This window comes from Solenopsis invicta, chromosome 7 (assembly GCF_016802725.1).
Source record: "Solenopsis invicta isolate M01_SB chromosome 7, UNIL_Sinv_3.0, whole genome shotgun sequence".
Taxonomy (NCBI): Eukaryota; Metazoa; Arthropoda; class Insecta; order Hymenoptera; family Formicidae; genus Solenopsis; species Solenopsis invicta.
The window spans coordinates 10878856-10897263 of record NC_052670.1 but is presented as its reverse complement, the minus strand read 5'-3'; the positions used below and the strand labels follow the sequence as shown (position 1 = coordinate 10897263).

General features: G+C 31.4%; 5 protein-coding genes across 6 annotated transcripts in view; 2 read left to right on the top strand and 3 right to left on the bottom strand.

The window, feature by feature from the left end:
- LOC105202434 (dystrophin, isoforms A/C/F/G/H) overlaps nucleotides 1-1240 on the bottom strand; it is a 508516-nt gene extending 507276 nt beyond the window's left edge. Inside the window, exon 1 of the mRNA XM_039451747.1 lies at nucleotides 995-1240. The gene's annotated coding sequence lies outside the window, so the exon portion shown is untranslated. The remainder of the gene's footprint in view (nucleotides 1-994) is intronic.
- Nucleotides 1241-2852: 1612 nt separating this feature from the next.
- On the top strand, nucleotides 2853-3810 carry LOC105202406 (H/ACA ribonucleoprotein complex subunit 3). Its single transcript, XM_011170904.3, has 4 exons — nucleotides 2853-2949; nucleotides 3041-3227; nucleotides 3467-3509; nucleotides 3595-3810. The coding sequence occupies exons 2-4, from the start codon at nucleotides 3174-3176 to the stop codon at nucleotides 3690-3692; spliced, it is 195 nt and encodes a 64-aa protein (XP_011169206.1). The 5' UTR covers nucleotides 2853-2949; nucleotides 3041-3173; the 3' UTR covers nucleotides 3693-3810.
- A 785-nt stretch (nucleotides 3811-4595) lies between these two features.
- On the bottom strand, nucleotides 4596-12998 carry LOC105202403 (trafficking protein particle complex subunit 10). The gene is made up of 12 exons (XM_011170900.3): nucleotides 12791-12998; nucleotides 12113-12330; nucleotides 11697-11890; nucleotides 11401-11596; nucleotides 10946-11057; nucleotides 10643-10830; nucleotides 10342-10560; nucleotides 9417-10180; nucleotides 8580-9246; nucleotides 8044-8505; nucleotides 7389-7707; nucleotides 4596-7225 (listed from the first exon to the last, which is right to left on the bottom strand). Exons 1-12 carry the CDS (start codon nucleotides 12963-12965, stop codon nucleotides 7095-7097), a joined length of 3645 nt encoding a protein of 1214 aa, XP_011169202.2. The 5' UTR covers nucleotides 12966-12998; the 3' UTR covers nucleotides 4596-7094.
- A 17-nt stretch (nucleotides 12999-13015) lies between these two features.
- On the top strand, nucleotides 13016-15388 carry LOC105202404 (DNA-directed RNA polymerase II subunit GRINL1A). 2 transcript variants are annotated; one of them, XM_011170901.3, is made up of 5 exons: nucleotides 13016-13142; nucleotides 13809-13968; nucleotides 14265-14523; nucleotides 14605-14967; nucleotides 15076-15388. In XM_011170901.3, the coding sequence occupies exons 2-5, from the start codon at nucleotides 13832-13834 to the stop codon at nucleotides 15286-15288; spliced, it is 972 nt and encodes a 323-aa protein (XP_011169203.1). In that variant the 5' UTR covers nucleotides 13016-13142; nucleotides 13809-13831; the 3' UTR covers nucleotides 15289-15388. The 2 variants fall into 2 exon arrangements, with proteins under 2 accessions (XP_011169203.1, XP_025989911.1); XM_026134126.2 differs by lacking the exon at nucleotides 13016-13142 and adding an exon at nucleotides 13257-13384 and having other exon boundaries at nucleotides 13458-13968.
- A 67-nt stretch (nucleotides 15389-15455) lies between these two features.
- Nucleotides 15456-18111, bottom strand: LOC105202405 (60S ribosomal protein L13a). Its single transcript, XM_011170902.2, has 6 exons — nucleotides 17980-18111; nucleotides 16832-16962; nucleotides 16378-16487; nucleotides 16049-16194; nucleotides 15711-15833; nucleotides 15456-15580 (listed from the first exon to the last, which is right to left on the bottom strand). The coding sequence occupies exons 1-6, from the start codon at nucleotides 17998-18000 to the stop codon at nucleotides 15497-15499; spliced, it is 615 nt and encodes a 204-aa protein (XP_011169204.1). The 5' UTR covers nucleotides 18001-18111; the 3' UTR covers nucleotides 15456-15496.
- Between the last annotated feature and the right edge of the window lie 297 nt (nucleotides 18112-18408).

Genomic DNA, 18408 nt, shown 5'->3' with positions numbered 1-18408 from the left:
TTTCTTCAGCGCGTATGGATTTCTTTTTTATCCCTACGTATTTAGGAGGGTTGGGTAGTAACTAATTAAAAAGTTAATTAAAAAATTAAAAAGTCAACTTTTAATTTAGTTAATTTTAAATGATTCAATTTTTATCTTTAATTAATTATTTTTAAAACACACACACAAATTTTTTTAACACACATTTAATTTACTAAATTAAATTATTAAAAAGTTAAAAATTTACCTATGTACAAGAAAAAAATATATTTTTTCACATAAATATTTTTTTGTTATTTTATATAAACTTAATTTACAAATAAAATATTAAATTTGTTTGACGATCTATATTATAATTGCTTTTGAGTAATTTGATTTTAAGTTACGAATTTTTAATTTAATATGAATAATACTTTTCACAATTAACTTTTAATTTAACTTAATTTAATCTTAACGTAACTTTTAATTGAGTTAATTTTTTGTTCACATAATTTTTACACGTTCACGTAACTAAATTAATTTTATAAGCTTTTAAGTTAGTTAAAAAAATATATTAATTTACCGAACCCTGTTGATATTTAACTACTATTTTATAAAATTATTTACAATTCGAAGTAGGTATACTGAATTCTGTAATTAGTCAAAGAAATTTTTCCCGCAAACAATCGACGACTACGCTTGAAATGCATTGAACGAAGCCAAAACAACGCTAGCCTCGTGTGCGGTTTGTTACGTGAACAGATGACCTCCACCTGTCCACATTCGCATACATTGCGGACGATTACGCGTTTCCCATTGTGTAATCATTAACGGAAACAAAGCTGAGCATCATCGACGATTCGCGGATGACAGCGCGAGCTCTGCCGTTTTTCGCGCGTTCAACATCCCAATAATTCACGCCTCATCGTCACGATTCACACTCCCGCGAAATCGCATCACTCGCGACGCGAAGAACGCATCATCCTCGCACCTAATCGACAGGATTTTCTGTATGGACAATTGTTCGAGAACGCACCTCGAGGACTGCCACGTGACATGAATTTTCGTTTCGGGAAAAAGTTTTCGTTTCTCGTTTCTCGACGAATATTCGCACACCGGGCGTCGCGGACGATAAACCGGCGAACGAGCACTGACAGCAATTTGGTGAGCGGAAGTGACACTGGCTATCCGGACACTAGCTCCCGTCGCGTCCGGAGCGCGTGCACGCGTGTGTACGTCAACTCCTCGCCACGAGGAGGAATTGTCAATCAGCGCGCCTACACGCTCAGCACTCGCGGTTGCAGCGACCGGTGCATCTCATCGTGGATGCTTCTCGGCTAATCACCGGCGAGCGTCATCGCACCTACGTCCACGACGCCCGGCAATCTGTCACGCGGCATAAGACCCGATAATAAATATGGTAATAAGCAGGATTTTGTAAGTTAATATATTTTTTTAACTAGTTAAATAGTATTTTTTGAAACACATAAATTTCAATTTATTAACGTTTTTTCTAAGTTAAAACTTTATCTATATAAGAAAAAAGAATTATAAAAGAAAAAATATATTTCCACATAAATTAAGTTAATGTTAATAGCTTATAAAATTAATTCAGTTATTTTAAAAGTTACTTGAACGGAAGCTAGTTAAAAGTTACGTTAAAATTATATTAATTTACGTTAAACTAAGTTATTTTGAAAAGCATTATTCGTATTAAATTTGCATTTCATAAGTTTTAAAATTTAATTATTCAAAACAATTATAGTGTCAATCATTAAACAAATTTGATTGTTTTTAATTATACATATATATGTTATATTATTATTATTCAAATTTCATTGTTTTTAATTATACATATATATGTTATATTATTATTATTCATTTGCAAAAACATTCTGCATGAGTCATAAGCCTAATTATTGTATACGTTTGAAATTTAATATTTTATTTATAAATTAAGTTTATATGAAAAAATAAAGAAATATAGATTAATAATAAATTAATAATAAAAAAACAAATTAGAATTGTTTTTTATGTGGAAATATATTTTTTCTTTTATAATTCTTTTTTCTTACATAGTTAAAGTTTTAACTTAGAAAAAACGTTAATAAATTGAAATTTATGTGTTTCAACAAATACTACTTAACTAGTTAAAGTTAAAAATTAAATCATTAAAAATTAAGTCAATTTAAAAGTTATGAATTTTTTAACTTTTTAATTAGTTACTATTCAACTATGATATAGTATTTATATACATACAAGTCTGATCTTCTGCATGTGATCTTTTGAGTGTCTGTTTGTGCAATTTTTTTTTAGCAGAAAAGCAATCCATCTTTAAGTTTAAAAAAAAGATTAGTGGATTAGTTTAGTTGGTGGATCAATTTGTAAACTGTAATGAATCGATTTGATTAATATTCTACTTTAATTCAAGTTGAATGTATGGGCGAATTTTTTAATTCATCAATTGATCAATCGCATTATGCACAAATGTAACTTTATTTTGTAAAAGCTGCGTTTACGCATAATGCAATTAATCAATCGCGATCGATGAATTAAAAACTTATCCTATATATTTAATTTTAAAAAATTTCAATAGAACGGAACATATAATTTCAAAGATAGAAAAGAACATAATTTTCAAGATTGAAGAGAAAACAGTACAAAATAAGAAAATTTTATTGAAATAAATCCTTATTTATATCTAATGAATGATAAAAACATAAATAGCGCTAATAGCGGTCTTTTTAAACGCACCCACGTGGTAAGAAGCGACAGCCAATCAAACACTTCTCTGGAAAAAAACAGAGAGATGATTGGTTCGTCGTTTCTATTAACAGGTATTCCGTTCTATATGTAAAAACATCAATGCAACGTGCAGTGCGTTCAGCGCCTTCAAACGGCATTTTGGTTTTACTTCGACTAATTTCCGAAAGAGTCGCACTGGTTGAGGCGTAAATAGGATTGAACACGTTTTGCTCCAAAATTATTTGAGTATTGATGCAGTTAACCTTTGTGTTTTCGTAGTGTTATATTTTTCAATGCGCCAACTTTGAATAAAAAAAGTCTGAATTTATTTCTCTAGCTAAATTAAATTCTGTTCGAGAATTGATACCTAAAGAAGGAAAACGTGCAGTCCACGTGCAGCTTCATTTGACTACGTACTGATCAGTAGTATCAATACATACAGTATCTGAAGACAGATATTGAATCACAAGATGTACCTCATGTATTACCTGGATGACAAGGGAAACCGAGTGTATACTTTACAAGTAATATACTGCAGCGTAATATGGAATAGAATATGTTACACAATACCTTAACAATTATTGCAATATATATTATATTATACTGACAACATAATGAAATATTTTTGTAATCTTATTTTTTTAATTTAGTAATTATACATTATCATAACTTGCAAATCAAGTTACTATGCCCTTTTTTTGTGATAAAATCTTTTCAGATTTCTTGTACCTACTTTTTTTTAATACTTGCCAAATTTTTGTAGAAAATGGACCCTAATGGAAAGCCGACCTTGTCTGCACATCCAGGTACATTGTTGTTTATATATGTTTACTTTGTGCAGATTCTTTACATGGAATAAGTGCAAAGAATTAATATTAAATATTTTTATAGCTCGATTTTCTGTAGAAGACAAATATTCGAGAGAAAGGATTACGATGAAAAGAAGATTTGGCTTACTCTTGACACAGCAACCACCACTTAAATATTGAACATAAAATTTGTTGAAAAATTTTATTTGAAAATGCAAGATATGAATGAAAGGAAATGTATGTTGTGACGTGACTTGATACAATTAAACATGATAATCTATATCTTTGTCGACAGAGAGGTGGTTCAACTTTTACACCCACAACTTCCTTTAGTGATAACGATGAAAAATTTGTATACAAGATTATTACTCTACATCATGGAATTATATTCAGTATTATTATTACAACCTTATAATGACCGTAACTGTAAAAATTATTTCTACCAAAAATGTATCAATGTAACTTAGATATTGCTTAATTATTTCATATATGTCATATATGTCACAGTTAAGTAAAACGTTTGTTATGTATTAATTTTCATTGCTGACATATTTACTGTACAAATCTTATTTACAATTTATTCTCTCTGCATATCATAAAAAATAAAAATTATTGTATGTAATATTTTCTGGCTTGCAATATAATGCAGTTTTATTTAGAAAAATCTCGTAACAAGATACAATCTTATTAGTTTTATGTGAATAACACATACTTGTTGAAATATACTGAAGTAATACATAAAGCATACGTTGTATAACAAAAATTTGAAATACAAAGCCAATATTGAATTCCACTTAACTATCTTAATAACTCTATCTATTAACTATTAACGTATTGATATATGACTTTATTTCATCTATTGATATTAAAAATAACAAAATCTATATACAGTATACTTTATCACAATTATAATTATATATAAAATGCCATTTAAATTATCAACGTTATTTATATAACATAGTTACGTAACTTTTGGTAATAATTATACATAGTTGATAGAATATATATTCTAAACGTAAATTAAATATAATTCGTATCAAACGTAAATTATATTCCGTTTGAGAACAAATTTTATGCAAAATGTTTTTTTTTTCGTGAATTTGAAAAACTATTACAGGTTGATTATGAAATACCAAGATTGTATTACCACATTCATTCTACAAAATAAATACAAATATAACTTATTTATTGCTTACCAAAAAAGAAAATACTAAAATACATTATTATACTATACATATATTTATATTTGTTTGTATAGACATAATAACATTTTTGGCGTATATTTATTTTTGAAATATGTACTACAGCTTAATTTTGAGCCTTAATTAACTCAGGACATCGTAATTTTGAATGTTACAAGTTCTTTTTTTTTGCACAAACTAAATTACAACTTGAGAAACATTACACTGATTGAATAACTAAATTTTTCAAAAACATTTAAAATATAAGAAAAAAATATATTTTATATAAGTTAATTTATACTTCTGGAATCTTGCAATGTTTTAAGAACATAAGAATAGTTTTATACAAATAATAATAACATGTTTCATTTACTAGAATATATAACTAGAATATGCAATAAAATACTTAATTAAAATATATTTTATTAACTATGCATCTCCATTTTTATATACAGGGTGATCCTTAAGGACTCTAAAAGAGCTTTTAAAGTCCCTCACACTAATTCGAAAACTTTATATAGCCATATATCCAAAACGGATTAATTTCAAAGATATAGAACGTCAAAGTTGAGGAGAAAAAATTTCAAAAACCAGTTGAGTTATGTTCTTCAAACATATACAAAAATTTATCAAAAAAACTCAAGTGGTTTTTGAAATGTTTGAAAAAAACTAACATTTTTTCTCTTTAACTTGATATGTATCTTCGAAACTAAAGGTCAGAGCACAGATTTTTGTATAACACATAATGCATTATGTATAAGAGAATTAACCAAATAGAGTCTTTCATTTCTATTCTGGGAAGGAAAATAAAGGATTCTGATTAATTAATTCTCTTATACGTTCAGATCATAAGTTTTTGTCTTATTGTTAAATTAGAATGAGGAATCACATCTTAAAATCATTTAGAATACTTAACAAGCATCCTGTATACAAATATTTGGTATAACATTACCACCAAAATTATTATATCATTATTACATAACAATTTGAATATACATATCTTAGGCATAAGATCAACAAACATAATAAAAATAGATATGCAAAATATAATAACTATAATAGTATAAATGCTACTTATTAGAATAGTATTATGCTACTTAATACTTAATAGAAATACTTTCTACCAAAAAACTAAAATAATAAACAGTATAAAATTATAAGATATTTGCAATTTAATCGTAAATAATCAAGAGTATTTTGTAATTATCTTACATTTATGAATTAAAAAATTATACATATATAATATCATAATATTCTAGAAAACATGGCAACGTAAGAAATATTGATCTGACAGTATTTCCAGTTTTCATGAATAAACGATAACAAATGTGATGTATATTGTTCTTTCTCTACAGGTGTATTTTCTAAATTGAAATATAAATATTATTGAACGAACACAATATATATTTTTACACAGCACTAAATTCCTAGTTTACGTATCAAACTTATGTCCATAAGGATTACTACTATATATCTATATATATGTTACAATTTAATATAGTAAAAATATGTAACATTTATTCACAAGCTTATGAGTATATTACTAACAAATATTTGTACAAATTTTACATATATTGTGTTTTATATATAAGAAAAATTCTTATATTATCATCCTTCTTATAAAATTAAGATGGTAGAAAATATTAAAATATTTTAGACAAAAACAAGAGATAGCAAATAAGTTTCGTATACAGTAATAAATTGTAAATGAATGTGAAATAGAAAAAAAATAAATGAAAAAAATATCGTATGTATAATATAATATGACAAAAATATATAAGTACATAATTTAGGACACATAGTGAGTTTCCTCAATATTTATCATACTTGAGTTATTAAAAATCATTGAGAAGTAGAACATTTTCCAGATTTTTTCAATATACAATGTCTAATATTATTGCAATAATATAATTGCTTTCTAGTGAAATATAAACTCAACTATAAAATATAATAATTATGTATATTAAACACAATGTTTCAATACAAAATATATACTTCGATAAAAACTAGAAACTTTAGAATACGTAATTTTTAAATAAAAACTTTATGGCATCATTAACATAATTATTAATCAAAACATTCAAGTTTTTTGAAAGATGAATATAGCTTTGGTAATGGAGAACTAAAATAAACTTGTAAATCTTACAGAAATAAATAAATATTAGACTATTGTATTTAACGCCGAGTTTCTTATTTTAACATATGAATTTATATGATATAACATAAATTTTTTTATCTACTATATAAATTTAATACAAAATATTTACATAACTGTTCACTTTAATACAAAAAAAACAACTTGCGATTATTTTCTCAATCTTTCTAAATAAAGGTGTTTATGATTTGTTACACAATATCAAAGAACGTGATGTACATATCTTTAACAACAATTTATACATCTTTAATTCGATTCTGATGGAGCTGCTGGTAGAACATGCACCTGTTGTGCTTTACTGGCATTATACACTTGTCCCGGACTAAATGGCTCTAATCGAGGACCAGATCCTAAATCATTTTTATTACGGACGATATCTTAAAATAGAAAAAACAAAACAATTACAGAAAGTCATACAATTTAGAAACAAACGTAATATCTGTTTCTTTTAAATTATAGTAAATATTTTCAATAAAAATTTGATAAACTTGTTCACAAATTAAATAACATATATATAGACACATTATGTAAAATACTTACCATTTTTCGATTCTGTTGCGGGTATATATCGAGATAATCTAACAACAGGGAGAGGTAAATAACCACTTGTCAGAGGCATCACGTCTAATGTAACGCTTTGTTTCTCTACTATTTCTAACGATACAATGCCCGCTGTCCGACCACACACTGCCCACATAGTTTGGTCCGCCAGAACTTCGTACATTAATTGTGGTGGAGGATTTGGACTAACATTAGGCATACGCATCACTGTAAGACACAAGTGGCACATACTACCAGCACGACAAAACTCTCCTCCACCACCACTCGTTTCAACTTTCGAAGATACTGTGAATAAAGTCTGGAAAGTATCGATACAAACAAGTTAACTTTGTATACTACTAATATATTCAAAAATTGGCGCGTTCAAAAATTACATCTTGATAATTCTGATGTACTTTTAGTACTTTTTATCTATAATGTAAATAACGTAAATTATAGCCTAAAGTTATCTAGGCGTAATTCTTGAACGCATCCCAAAATGCACAATGAAAGTTTTTACAAGTAATACTAAATACTGCATTATTATAAGTTACCATTAATCCGTGACTTCTTATTTAAAAATAAATAAAATATTTAAATAACTATATATGTAATTATATAAACATCAATTAAAATAATGAGTAGTTGTTCTTACCACATAATCTGTAATATCAAAGTTGCATCTGTAAACACTACATGCCTTTTCAATTCTTTCTAAATTATGTATGTGTAGTGGATCATCGTCAACATGTGTATTATTTAATTCTTCAGTATCATTAACTGATATATATTTTACACGAAAGTCAGTCTTTATTGGTATCGTGGATTTTTCGTCTTTTCCAATCTCAAGTTCCCACATAAAAGAAACATTCATTCCATTACCTATCACTAATTTCTGACCCGCGACAGGATTTAAACTTTTAAAGTTAACGTCTATCGATGAAATTGTCATTAGTTCAGGCTCAGTTAATTGTAGAAGTTGACTTGTCAAACCAGTCACGACTATTTGAATAAATTTTCTTTGTTTTGCTGTATGAAGTTTCATACTTGACATTAATGGTGGGCCAAAATGCAAAGGTATGCTTTCTTCTGAATCCCATGGACATTGTATATTCAACTGAAAAAAAGAGATGTTAAATTATAATACTTATCGGACGAAAAGAAATAATATGAAATACAAGTGTTAAATACTTTGTGTTCCATAGATGAAGCATCCTTCTTTGGTGGTAATTCAGCTAAAATCTTTAACTGTATTCTTATGGTTTGAAACGGTTCGCACGTTGGCAGTGGTATCTCTAACTCCTTCACCATTACTTTTTCAACACTTTGCGATTGCACGGTCAATCCGCGTGATGTACGTAATTTTAATTTCATTTCTTCGGTTATCTTTGTACTTCCGCTCGAAATAACTAATTCAATATCTTGAGTAAGACCCGCCAATAAATCTCTGCCACAATTTACGGATATTGTTGGCTGCGTCTTTGCTACTTCATAGCATAATCGTGGATTCAGTACAGGTGATAAAAACTCTAATTTTTCTTCTATCACCAATGATAATTGGCTAACTTTGTACAAACCCGGTTGATTCACTCGTCTTGTTAAAACAAATGTATTTTCACCAGGTTTCATAACAAATTCATTGCAGGAGAGCGCTTTGCTAAAATCACCTTTTGTGTTATTTGAAGGTTTTCTGTGTTTTGAGCTATCTGAACGTCTCACGAGCGGCTTCATATTTTTATTAATTACACTGGCAGAACCGAGACTCCTGTCTTCCTTGTAATCCAAATAAGAATATACTTGCAAACGTAATAAACTGAGATCAAGTAATTTCATATCTTCTAATGTACACTTTGACAACCTGAAATAGAATAAAATTGAACAAAAATTCAACATATAAAAAATAAGAAATACAATGAGCACTATTACAAAATATATAATTAATGTCTACAATTTGCTGTATATTAAAAATGATATATGGCAAGTTTTTATTAATAAAAATATATATAAATTTTATTCGTCAATACTTACAATTGTACTGGAGGCTCAACAGATGATTTTAATCCTTTTTTCTTATTAGGCATAGATAGCTTTTGTATCTCTTCTACAGAGATAGCAGCGCTAGTGCATCTTACTTCTCGAGGAAACAAACTCTGTACACTGATTTCGACGTTAACTACACAGTCTTGTACTATTTTATCCATAACTTTAGCTTCCATACTGAGTATTGTAAAAGCACATCCGAGTTCCGCGAGTAATGGTTGAGGCGAAGAAATCATTTTCATATACCCTAACATTTCTTCCAAATATGTATTGCGTACTGTTATGTGCAAAAGACTCGCACTAGCTACTGCTGCGCACACTTTAGTATATTTATCGACGTCGTCCATCCGTTTGTAACATTCGGCTAGCTCCAACTGTGTTTGCACAGCCAAGTGACTCCAACCTTCATCCATATAAGTTTTTAAAGCATCAGATAAAAACGCAACTGCTTTCTGATTTTCTCCTAGTTCACTGTAGAACCGAGCCAATTCTTTGCCAATTAATCTGGCTGAGCGAATGCGGCCGACGTGTTTATACGTGCCCATAGCTAATTCTGCATGCTCTAGGTACTGTTTCTTGAATGCTTCTTTAGATGACAGTGCCTCTTTTAACTTGTCCGTAGGAGTTAATTTGCCTTCTACCTGAGGTTCCGAATCTCCTATACCTGCTATAAGATATACAACTGTGTGCAATTGTTCACTAGTCGGTTCGCTTCCCGGCATTAGACCGCACAATTTTCCTAAGCTTCCTAACTAAAAAGAAAAAAAAGATACATAATACAAAATATAAAAAGATGTAAGCAGAAATAATTCAAGAATTACATCTATTATAATTATTTTATTATACTAATAAATAATAATTAAATAAATAATCACAATGTCATAAATCAAATGTAATAAATCAAATTACTTACCTTGTCCCTTGCAAGTGCCCATAAACTAGCTGTATGTAAAGAGCACAAGTCCAACTGTTGATTGTTGTCGATATTGTTGGTGGATAGTTGACACGCTTGTAAAACCTCTAACGCACAGAGGAATGACCAACATTCTACAGATCCTTCGGGTTTCTGTACTTCTAAGATTCTTAGCTCGCTCAATATATTATGAACAAACGATAAGCATCTTTGTGCAACCTGTTGAAAATAACAGTCAGTGACAATTTCAACATATAACAATTATACAAAACCATTAATTATTAATAATTTAAATTCCTACCTCCCAAGGTTTATTAAGCAGAAGTAGCATGGCACATTGTCTACTAAACAAGTAACTCCTAAGATCTAATAAAGATGCCCTACATTCAGCCAAAAGAAACCTTAAATGATGATTTGTACCATTATTTAAATTCACACCTCCCCAATTGTTCAGAGGCGTTTGAAACAGACTTAACCATCCTGGAGTATCTATGAACAATTTATCTACATTTAGGTTTTCACTTTGCATGTCAATATTTATTTTCGTTGCATATACAATGAACACCTTTAATACAAATTGGATTTTAGAAAAAGATTATAATACCTCCTACATTAGAATTGAGCACAAATTGTGTAAAGAGAGCGTCTAGTTCATCATACTGCACCAATGCTTCATCGTATAAACCTAACATTTGCAACGCAAATGCCAGTTCTTCCTAAAATGTCAATTTAATTTTGTAATGGAAAAGAGTATATATATCAAAATTTCCAAGATTAATATTAGAAAATTTAGAGTGACACGTCGCTTCGTACAGGAGCAGTCAATTCATAATAGAAACATCCCAGATTTAATCCTTGTCTCAAATATACTAGTTTTATAATTCATCAAAGAATTGAGAATGTTATAACAAATGACAAAACACAAGATATAATAACCCATTTTGAGAGCTCATATTTCATTTATCATTTGATTTTATATTTTAGAAAACCTTGTACTTTATTAAAAAATTTAGTAAAGATGAGAATTTATGTAGCAAGCATTATATTATATTATATTACCTGTAGAAGAAAATAATGGCAGAAATTCCAATTAGGATTGTTTCGCCTTTCTCTCTGCTCCCGTATAATATCTTCAAAGCGTGACAAGGTTCTGTCATATGCAGTCAACATTAAATGACGAATGCGAGTTATTAAGCCTCTCCATGATTCCGCAGAACGAGATTCAGATTTAATTGGATTAATTACAGCAAAGCATCTATTAAGACAAGATTAGGCATAACAATATTGTTTATACATTATATTTATAAGATTATAAATATAATGTATAAACAATATAAAATATAAAAAGTAATTACCTGTCACCATTCTTGGCAGCAAAGTCACTTCGTATTTTATCTAATACAGTAGTCCTAGGCAATAGTTTATTGGCCTTTTTTACATCATATGTTTCTACCAATACAATCATCCAATCTTGAATGTGATATAAATTCAATATTTTTAACCAGGCATCAATATCATCTCTGACACTAGTCTTATAAGTATCAACATCCTATAAGAATACATAATATAAAAAATCCCTGTTGCTGAATTGTTAGAAACGTCTAAATTTTACATCCAAATATTGCCAAATAAATAAACACTTCTACTTTTACGTTATTCATAACTTTATCTAATATATTTAATATAAATAAAAAAATAACATTCTGTATATATGTGTGTCATATATGTGATAAAAAACTGATGTTAATTTGAATGACATTTAAAGACTTACAGAACATTCTGTCCAATAAATATGAAAGATTGGTTGCTTTATGAGATGCCAATCTTTGTCAGTGGGCAAAATATCCCTGGAAAATGGCACAAAGGTAGCCCCAAGTTTGACTTGTTTAATTGGTCTGCTAAATGACCTGCGCCATTCCACTGCATCCACAGGTATAGCTTGCAGTATATTCTTCTCCAATGTAGAAAACAAATTTTCATCTCCGGCATCTATACACAAACCATTACATCTTATGATCTTATGTGCCTTGAAGAATGAAGCAGCATATTTATGTGGGTCAAAGTAACAGTCAGCATTATTCATTTGTTATAAGAAGCTGTTACAAAGTCCACCTTATACTTTTATCACACAGATCTATATGAAATTCATATGACATTAATACCAAGATGAAAGAGAATCAAGCAAAATACCGAGATATCTAAAACAATTTGCATAATGTGTTCCTGAAGAAAATGTTAACACATATTGGGAAAAAACTTGAGGAATCGAGAGGCGTTCGGAGATAGGTATTATTTAAAATCACGAATTTATTTCCGGTTATCTTGAGCAGACGAGAAAAAGCGAGAAACGTCACGGGAATTGATAGATTGACAGATGGACGTTATCCAAACGAACAGCCGTGTTATCGGCGCGGCGCGGAGAGACGGGGGAGACGATCACGAAACTCACAGGTGACGATCGGTCTGTTGTCCACGGAAGCAGCCGCCTTGCATTCCTCGCCAGCCACGGACGATCCCCCATTGCAGTTCATCGTTTCTGAGGACTGGCAGTGCGCCTCGCGAGCTCGCTGCTCCCGATCGGGCCCACGGTCATAACTTCTCGTCCCTCGCTCGCCGGAGCGCATAGGAACCCTTCCCCCAGATTTCGCTCGCCGATCCGGGTTTCACCGAACCCGCCGCGAGCGCGGACACACGGACACTACACGGGCAACTCTTCACTGGCGCGGACTCAGAAACAGTCTGGGAGACGAGCCGAGCATCGTTTACTGATCGTTTACCACGCACTCTCGAGCTCCATTGAGGTTGGGAGTCCTTTGATCTGATCTGTTCCCTACAGCCGCGCTGACATACACTTTCCGCACTTGAAGCGCAAGAGACGTATACGATCGTGTGTCGTAGGGAGAAAGAGGAGAAACGGGGCAGTGCGGAAAAGTGCAACCGCGAACGACAGACGTCCCACTTGCGATGTATGCCGTTTCGTATCGATTCACAGAAAAACGGATTTCTCGATATATCGTATCGTCGCGATGCTCGTCATTCTCCAGTACTTCGCCTTTTCTTTTTCTTTGATTCTTCCTGTCTCTCCGACGTCCAATTATGCGTCTACCTCGTTTTAGGTGCAGAAAGTGCAACGCGGTAACAGCTGCTGGGAACGACTGTCGTTCGCTTATTTCACTCGAATAGAGCAAGACAAGACGCAGTATTCCGTTTGAGATGCTTTCGAAGGCCGGTCGTTTTGAGAACCGTGCCTGTTCGCGATGACATTGTTATGCCATTTATTGTTTATATTGTGATTTTGTTGCGTCGATTTTTAGCATCACGTTGCACTGCAAATTTATTTGAACTCCAATTTCTCCAGTTTCTTCTTCAATTTTGCAAAAGATTCGAAACACACACGTACAATTGTTGAGGAGGTACAGTTTTTGTAATATAACGCATTGTTATTCAAAGCGACGTCTCGCTTTTAGAAACTTGTTGGGTAACAAAAGACATGTCCACGAGAAAGATACCTGGCGATGTGGTCCCTTCGAAGAAGGAAAGCCAAGGCTACATCGATAATTTAGGCAAGATGCAGAAGTTTCAATTAGAAGAGCTCTTAGAAAGGCAGAAAAAAATTCTTGCCAATAAGTAGGTAGGGCGTAAACTGTTGTCAGGGCTGAACAAAAAATATTTCAAATATAAAATACAAAATTTTAGTAATCTTAGTACTTGAATTATAAAATACAGAATACTGGTAATTTTGATTTGAAATACACAATATAAGTTGCATTTTGTATTTCAAATCGAAAAATTATCAGTATTTTGTATTTTATAATTCAAATACTGATTATCAATTTTTGTATTTTATATTTAAAATACTTTTTATCTAGCCCTGGCAATTATATCCCAACGTTTAATAAATCCTAAACTATGACATTTTTCAGGAAATTTATCTCGAAGCTTCCCGACAAAGGAGAGAAAATAATAAATTTTCACAATAAAATATTAAAGGAACTTGAACATAGAAATGAAGTGGAAGAGGCTGCCAACTTGTTGTCGAGGTTTAACATAGCGTCCGAAGGTAAAACTGCCTTGAGCAAATTGGAATGGATAGGAAAGTACAATAAGGATGACGAGGATACAATCAAGATCGTCGAGCTGGACAGCGACGACGAAGAAGATCCATTGAAGATACTAGCTCAGGTTTATATATCTTGCATAAAACATGGATAATAGCACTCGCCAATTGAAATAATTTACGTATGACTTGTTATGTTTTAATAGCCTACAGGAACTGGTATTCACAATAAGAAGATTGTACACGTAGCACCTGAGGAAAGTCTCATTAAGCCAGAAGACATAGCAGAGATCGAAACCTTCAAGACAAACCCTTTAGATATAGAACACGTGAAATATATCGTCGATAAAGTAGAGAAAACACAGGAAACAAATAAAAAGGAGCCGTTTAAACCATATAAAACAACAAAGAGCAATGTACATGATCCAATGAAGGAAAAACAAAGAAAACTACATAAACATTGGGAAGTCACTGCAGCTACACCACCTCTCATAGTTCACGGAGCAGCCAAAGTTATGAGTTTGAATGAATCTTTGAAATTGCAAAAGGAACAAACTGAAAAATTACAGGTACCTGACAAATTCTTGATATTGTCTTAATTTTTTCAGGAAAAGTATCCTCTTAGAATACTGGTGTGTATGTTAGAAATATATTTTTAATTTTAAATGTTTTAACAGAAAATTCAAGCAAAACATGCAGTGGAACGTCTAGCTAATCAAATAGGACACGGAATTGATCCCATACCACAAAATGTCGATAATTACCGTTTACATACAAACGATTTACTTTCCTCTTCTGACTCTGAAGATGAAGAACAAGAAGTGCACGACGAGGAAGATAACGACAGAAGTGGAACAGTTGTATTCACTATAGATTCTATAGAAAGCTAACAAAGACTTATATTATGTGCATATGTATGAAAAAGTATCAACTCTAAAAATATTAATTTATTTTTACTTTAATAAAATTATTTTTATTGTGACTGCTAAATTCCATTTCTTAATTGCTTAATCGTATTTCCAAGTTCGCAGGTGAGAAAGAATATTCTCTCTTTGAATTAAGATGTTTAAGAGACTTTATTGTTTTTGTAACAGGTATTTAATTGTATCCAAAATTATTGATGATCGCTGTGTACGGCGCCGTTGCTTTAGCAACCGACTCACCAGCTTGCTTAGTAAGTTTCTGCAAAAAAGAAATGCAGTGATTAGAAGACCTCTAGTATCTCCATATATCCTACAAAAGCAGTTTTAGGAAAAAAGGTGAACCAGAAATATGACCATTGAAAAGTTTTGGAAGTGTTTCAATTAATTACCTTAAGTTTATTCCTCTTTTGAACTTCGAGGATGGCTCTTACACGTCTCTTGTTCTCCAACGTGCGAACCACGTCCTTGTACTTCCATCCAACTTCATGAGACAATCTGCCCACGTGACAGTACTAAAAATAAAATTTGTATTAGTATCAGATTTTGCCTCGATATTGCGACAAGACTATTTCGTATCAAATTTAACAACTCAGTTTAATATGACATCACAAAAGTCAAACAGACCAACTTCAGACGCAAATTACCAAACCATCATTGTGTTTTCTCAATAAATAGGAATAAAATCCAAGATCAGTTCAAGCTTATTTAAATATATATTATGTCTTACTTTTCTGCCTGGTTTGAGACACATCACTCTCATAGCACCAGGTACAACAACACGCTTCCTGCGGTCGTATGGTGGTGGACAACCTTCGTAAACCTTTAGTCGCCTGAGAGCATCCTTGCCTCTTTGTGTCTTGTGAGGGATCATACCTGTAAAGACATCAATAGTCTTCTTTTTAACAGCTCTCTTAGCATTTACTATACCATAAGATATGCAGCTCTGGGCATCATATAAAGTACTTTTTCATTACATGATCAAATAATGTAGGTAAATGTAATCATTAGCAATATTCTTATTCCACATAGCAGCAATATGATCTCAACTGTACGTACCACGAACTGTTTTCCAAAAGATCTTGCTTGGCGCTCGGAAGTGGAACGGACCTCGTGCAGGATTTACATTACACCTCTTACGCAGAAAAGACATAAACTTCAACTTGTTCCTGGAAATAAAAAAAAAATGTACGTTAGTATTTGTATTACTTTGATATTACTGTAAGATTAAATAAGATTTTATAATTCAGTTTAAAATTCCATCATAAAAGTCAAGCAGACTAATTTCAGACGCAAATTACCTTACCATCATTATTTACTATTAGATAATATGAATTATGCAGTTATGCATGCAATATTTTCTTACACAATAAAAAAATAATAAAATAATATGTTAGTAATAGATGCTATTATTTATTCTTATCATGTAATAAAACAGTAAATATTAATTTTAAGAGTTTATTATTATAGATTTTAAGTATTTAAAATATTGCAAAATGATGACTTTACAAACCTGAAGAAGTTACCACTAATATTCAGTTGTTCGCTGCGTACGACAATAACCTTGTTGCCTTGCAAGATGGTCTTGGCAACAATAGCAGCCAACCGTCCAAGTAGATGGCCACGGCCATCTATTAAAATTGGCTGAAATAATAACTTCCATTTAATATCCACCTTTGCTTTTGCTGCATCATAACACAGCAAGTGCAATCTCAGCATCATAAAAAGAATTTTTTTTCATTACATTATCAAATAATGTAGGTAAGTTTCACAGGTAAATCATTTGCAATATTCAGCATCTCGTCATCTTCAATTAGCTTGATCAGTCGATTAAATCTAACATCCTCTTCACCAATACAGATTAACTTTCTCAGTTTAACTTACTCTTTATAGTTTCCTAATTCTTAGAAACTAAAAGAATATAATGAGTAAGATAAGCCTAAATTAAAGTTAAGCTACATTAAAGAAAATGGACATAAAAATAACTAAATGCATAACTTAAAATAGGTTTTGTCATTTTAATTTTCTTTGTCAATTTTCTGCAAATTCCAATTTATGTAAAATACAATACTTTCAATTAATAATTAAATAATTTTTTAATCACAATAATTAAATTTAATTTTAATATTAATCTCTAACCTATATTTTATAATTAAAATAATTAAAAAAATTAGGTTAGAGACTAGTTTTAGATTTTGCAGTTAGTAATTCATAAATTTAACCGATCAAGCTAATTGGAGATAAATGAGACTAGACTTCAGGGATTAAAAATTGACCGTTTTATACAGTACGTATACGTGATTCCAGCTTATATAGCCACACTCATAAAAGCTGGTATACGCGATCACAAGACTCGCAACATATATAACGCCCATTTTAATGCGCGAAATAAATCACAACAAGAATTAAAGCGTCTGAAATTTGTGCCGCTCAAAGTGCTCCAATTTTCGCGTGAAAAATACGATCGACACCGAATGCTATCACAGCCACGTGCGTGACGTGTGTTGGCAAAGCTACCTTCTTTTTCCGGCAATAACGAATCTTCGATAGACATTAAGGAACTCCGCGTGTTACTCCGCACGCCGGGTGATCGCAATCACGTATATGTATCGCACAAGAATTACTTTAGCCGTCTGAAATAACAAATCTTTGGAGACAAACCTTCTCGCTGAAGCCCGTCATCTTGCCACCTTACCGGAAGAGAATACAAGGAGGCATGCGAGCCGGACCGGAAGGCGACAATGGCGCGCGCAGAGTGACCAACGTTGAAATGGCTGCATTCAGCAGACTCAACAGTTGGGTAAAATTACTAGCCGTTTGTTTTCTGTTCCTGAACTCTCTAAATAAGTGTACACTTAAAATGAAATAGATAGATGTTTCAAAGTTAGCGAAAGCAAGAAGGAACGTTCCAGTGCAGTCTAGTGCAGGAATAGAAAACAAGCCTTAGATTTCTCGCTGAATCTTAACGTCAGAGGCGCGCGATGTTCATACTTCTAGGGACTCTAATCGGACTCAACAGTTGAATAAATATTCGCTGTTATTGGTGTATTCTTCTAGATCTAAAGATCATTGGATAATTTAAAAGAATAC

Bases quoted from the DNA above. Each gene is read 5' to 3' on its own strand.
- LOC105202406 (XM_011170904.3), top strand. From the start codon at position 3,174: ATGTACCTCATGTATTACCTGGATGACAAGGGAAACCGAGTGTATACT. The intron at 3,228-3,466 runs GTAATATACTGC...AAATTTTTGTAG, and splicing joins ACCGAGTGTATACTTTACAA to AAAATGGACCCTAATGGAAA. The intron at 3,510-3,594 runs GTACATTGTTGT...ATATTTTTATAG, and splicing joins GACCTTGTCTGCACATCCAG to CTCGATTTTCTGTAGAAGAC.
- LOC105202403 (XM_011170900.3), bottom strand. From the start codon at position 12,965: ATGCGCTCCGGCGAGCGAGGGACGAGAAGTTATGACCGTGGGCCCGAT. The intron at 10,561-10,642 runs GTAGGAATTTAA...TATTTTCAACAG, and splicing joins TGCTTAATAAACCTTGGGAG to GTTGCACAAAGATGCTTATC. The intron at 9,247-9,416 runs GTAAGTATTGAC...ATTCTATTTCAG, and splicing joins GTTGAGCCTCCAGTACAATT to GTTGTCAAAGTGTACATTAG.
- LOC105202404 (XM_011170901.3), top strand. From the start codon at position 13,832: ATGTCCACGAGAAAGATACCTGGCGATGTGGTCCCTTCGAAGAAGGAA. The intron at 14,524-14,604 runs GTTTATATATCT...ATGTTTTAATAG, and splicing joins CATTGAAGATACTAGCTCAG to CCTACAGGAACTGGTATTCA. The intron at 14,968-15,075 runs GTACCTGACAAA...ATGTTTTAACAG, and splicing joins AACAAACTGAAAAATTACAG to AAAATTCAAGCAAAACATGC.
- LOC105202405 (XM_011170902.2), bottom strand. From the start codon at position 18,000: ATGACGGGCTTCAGCGAGAAG. The intron at 16,488-16,831 runs GTTTGTAAAGTC...TTTTATTTCCAG, and splicing joins ATTAGTGGTAACTTCTTCAG to GAACAAGTTGAAGTTTATGT. The intron at 16,195-16,377 runs GTACGTACAGTT...ATGTCTTTACAG, and splicing joins CTTTTGGAAAACAGTTCGTG to GTATGATCCCTCACAAGACA.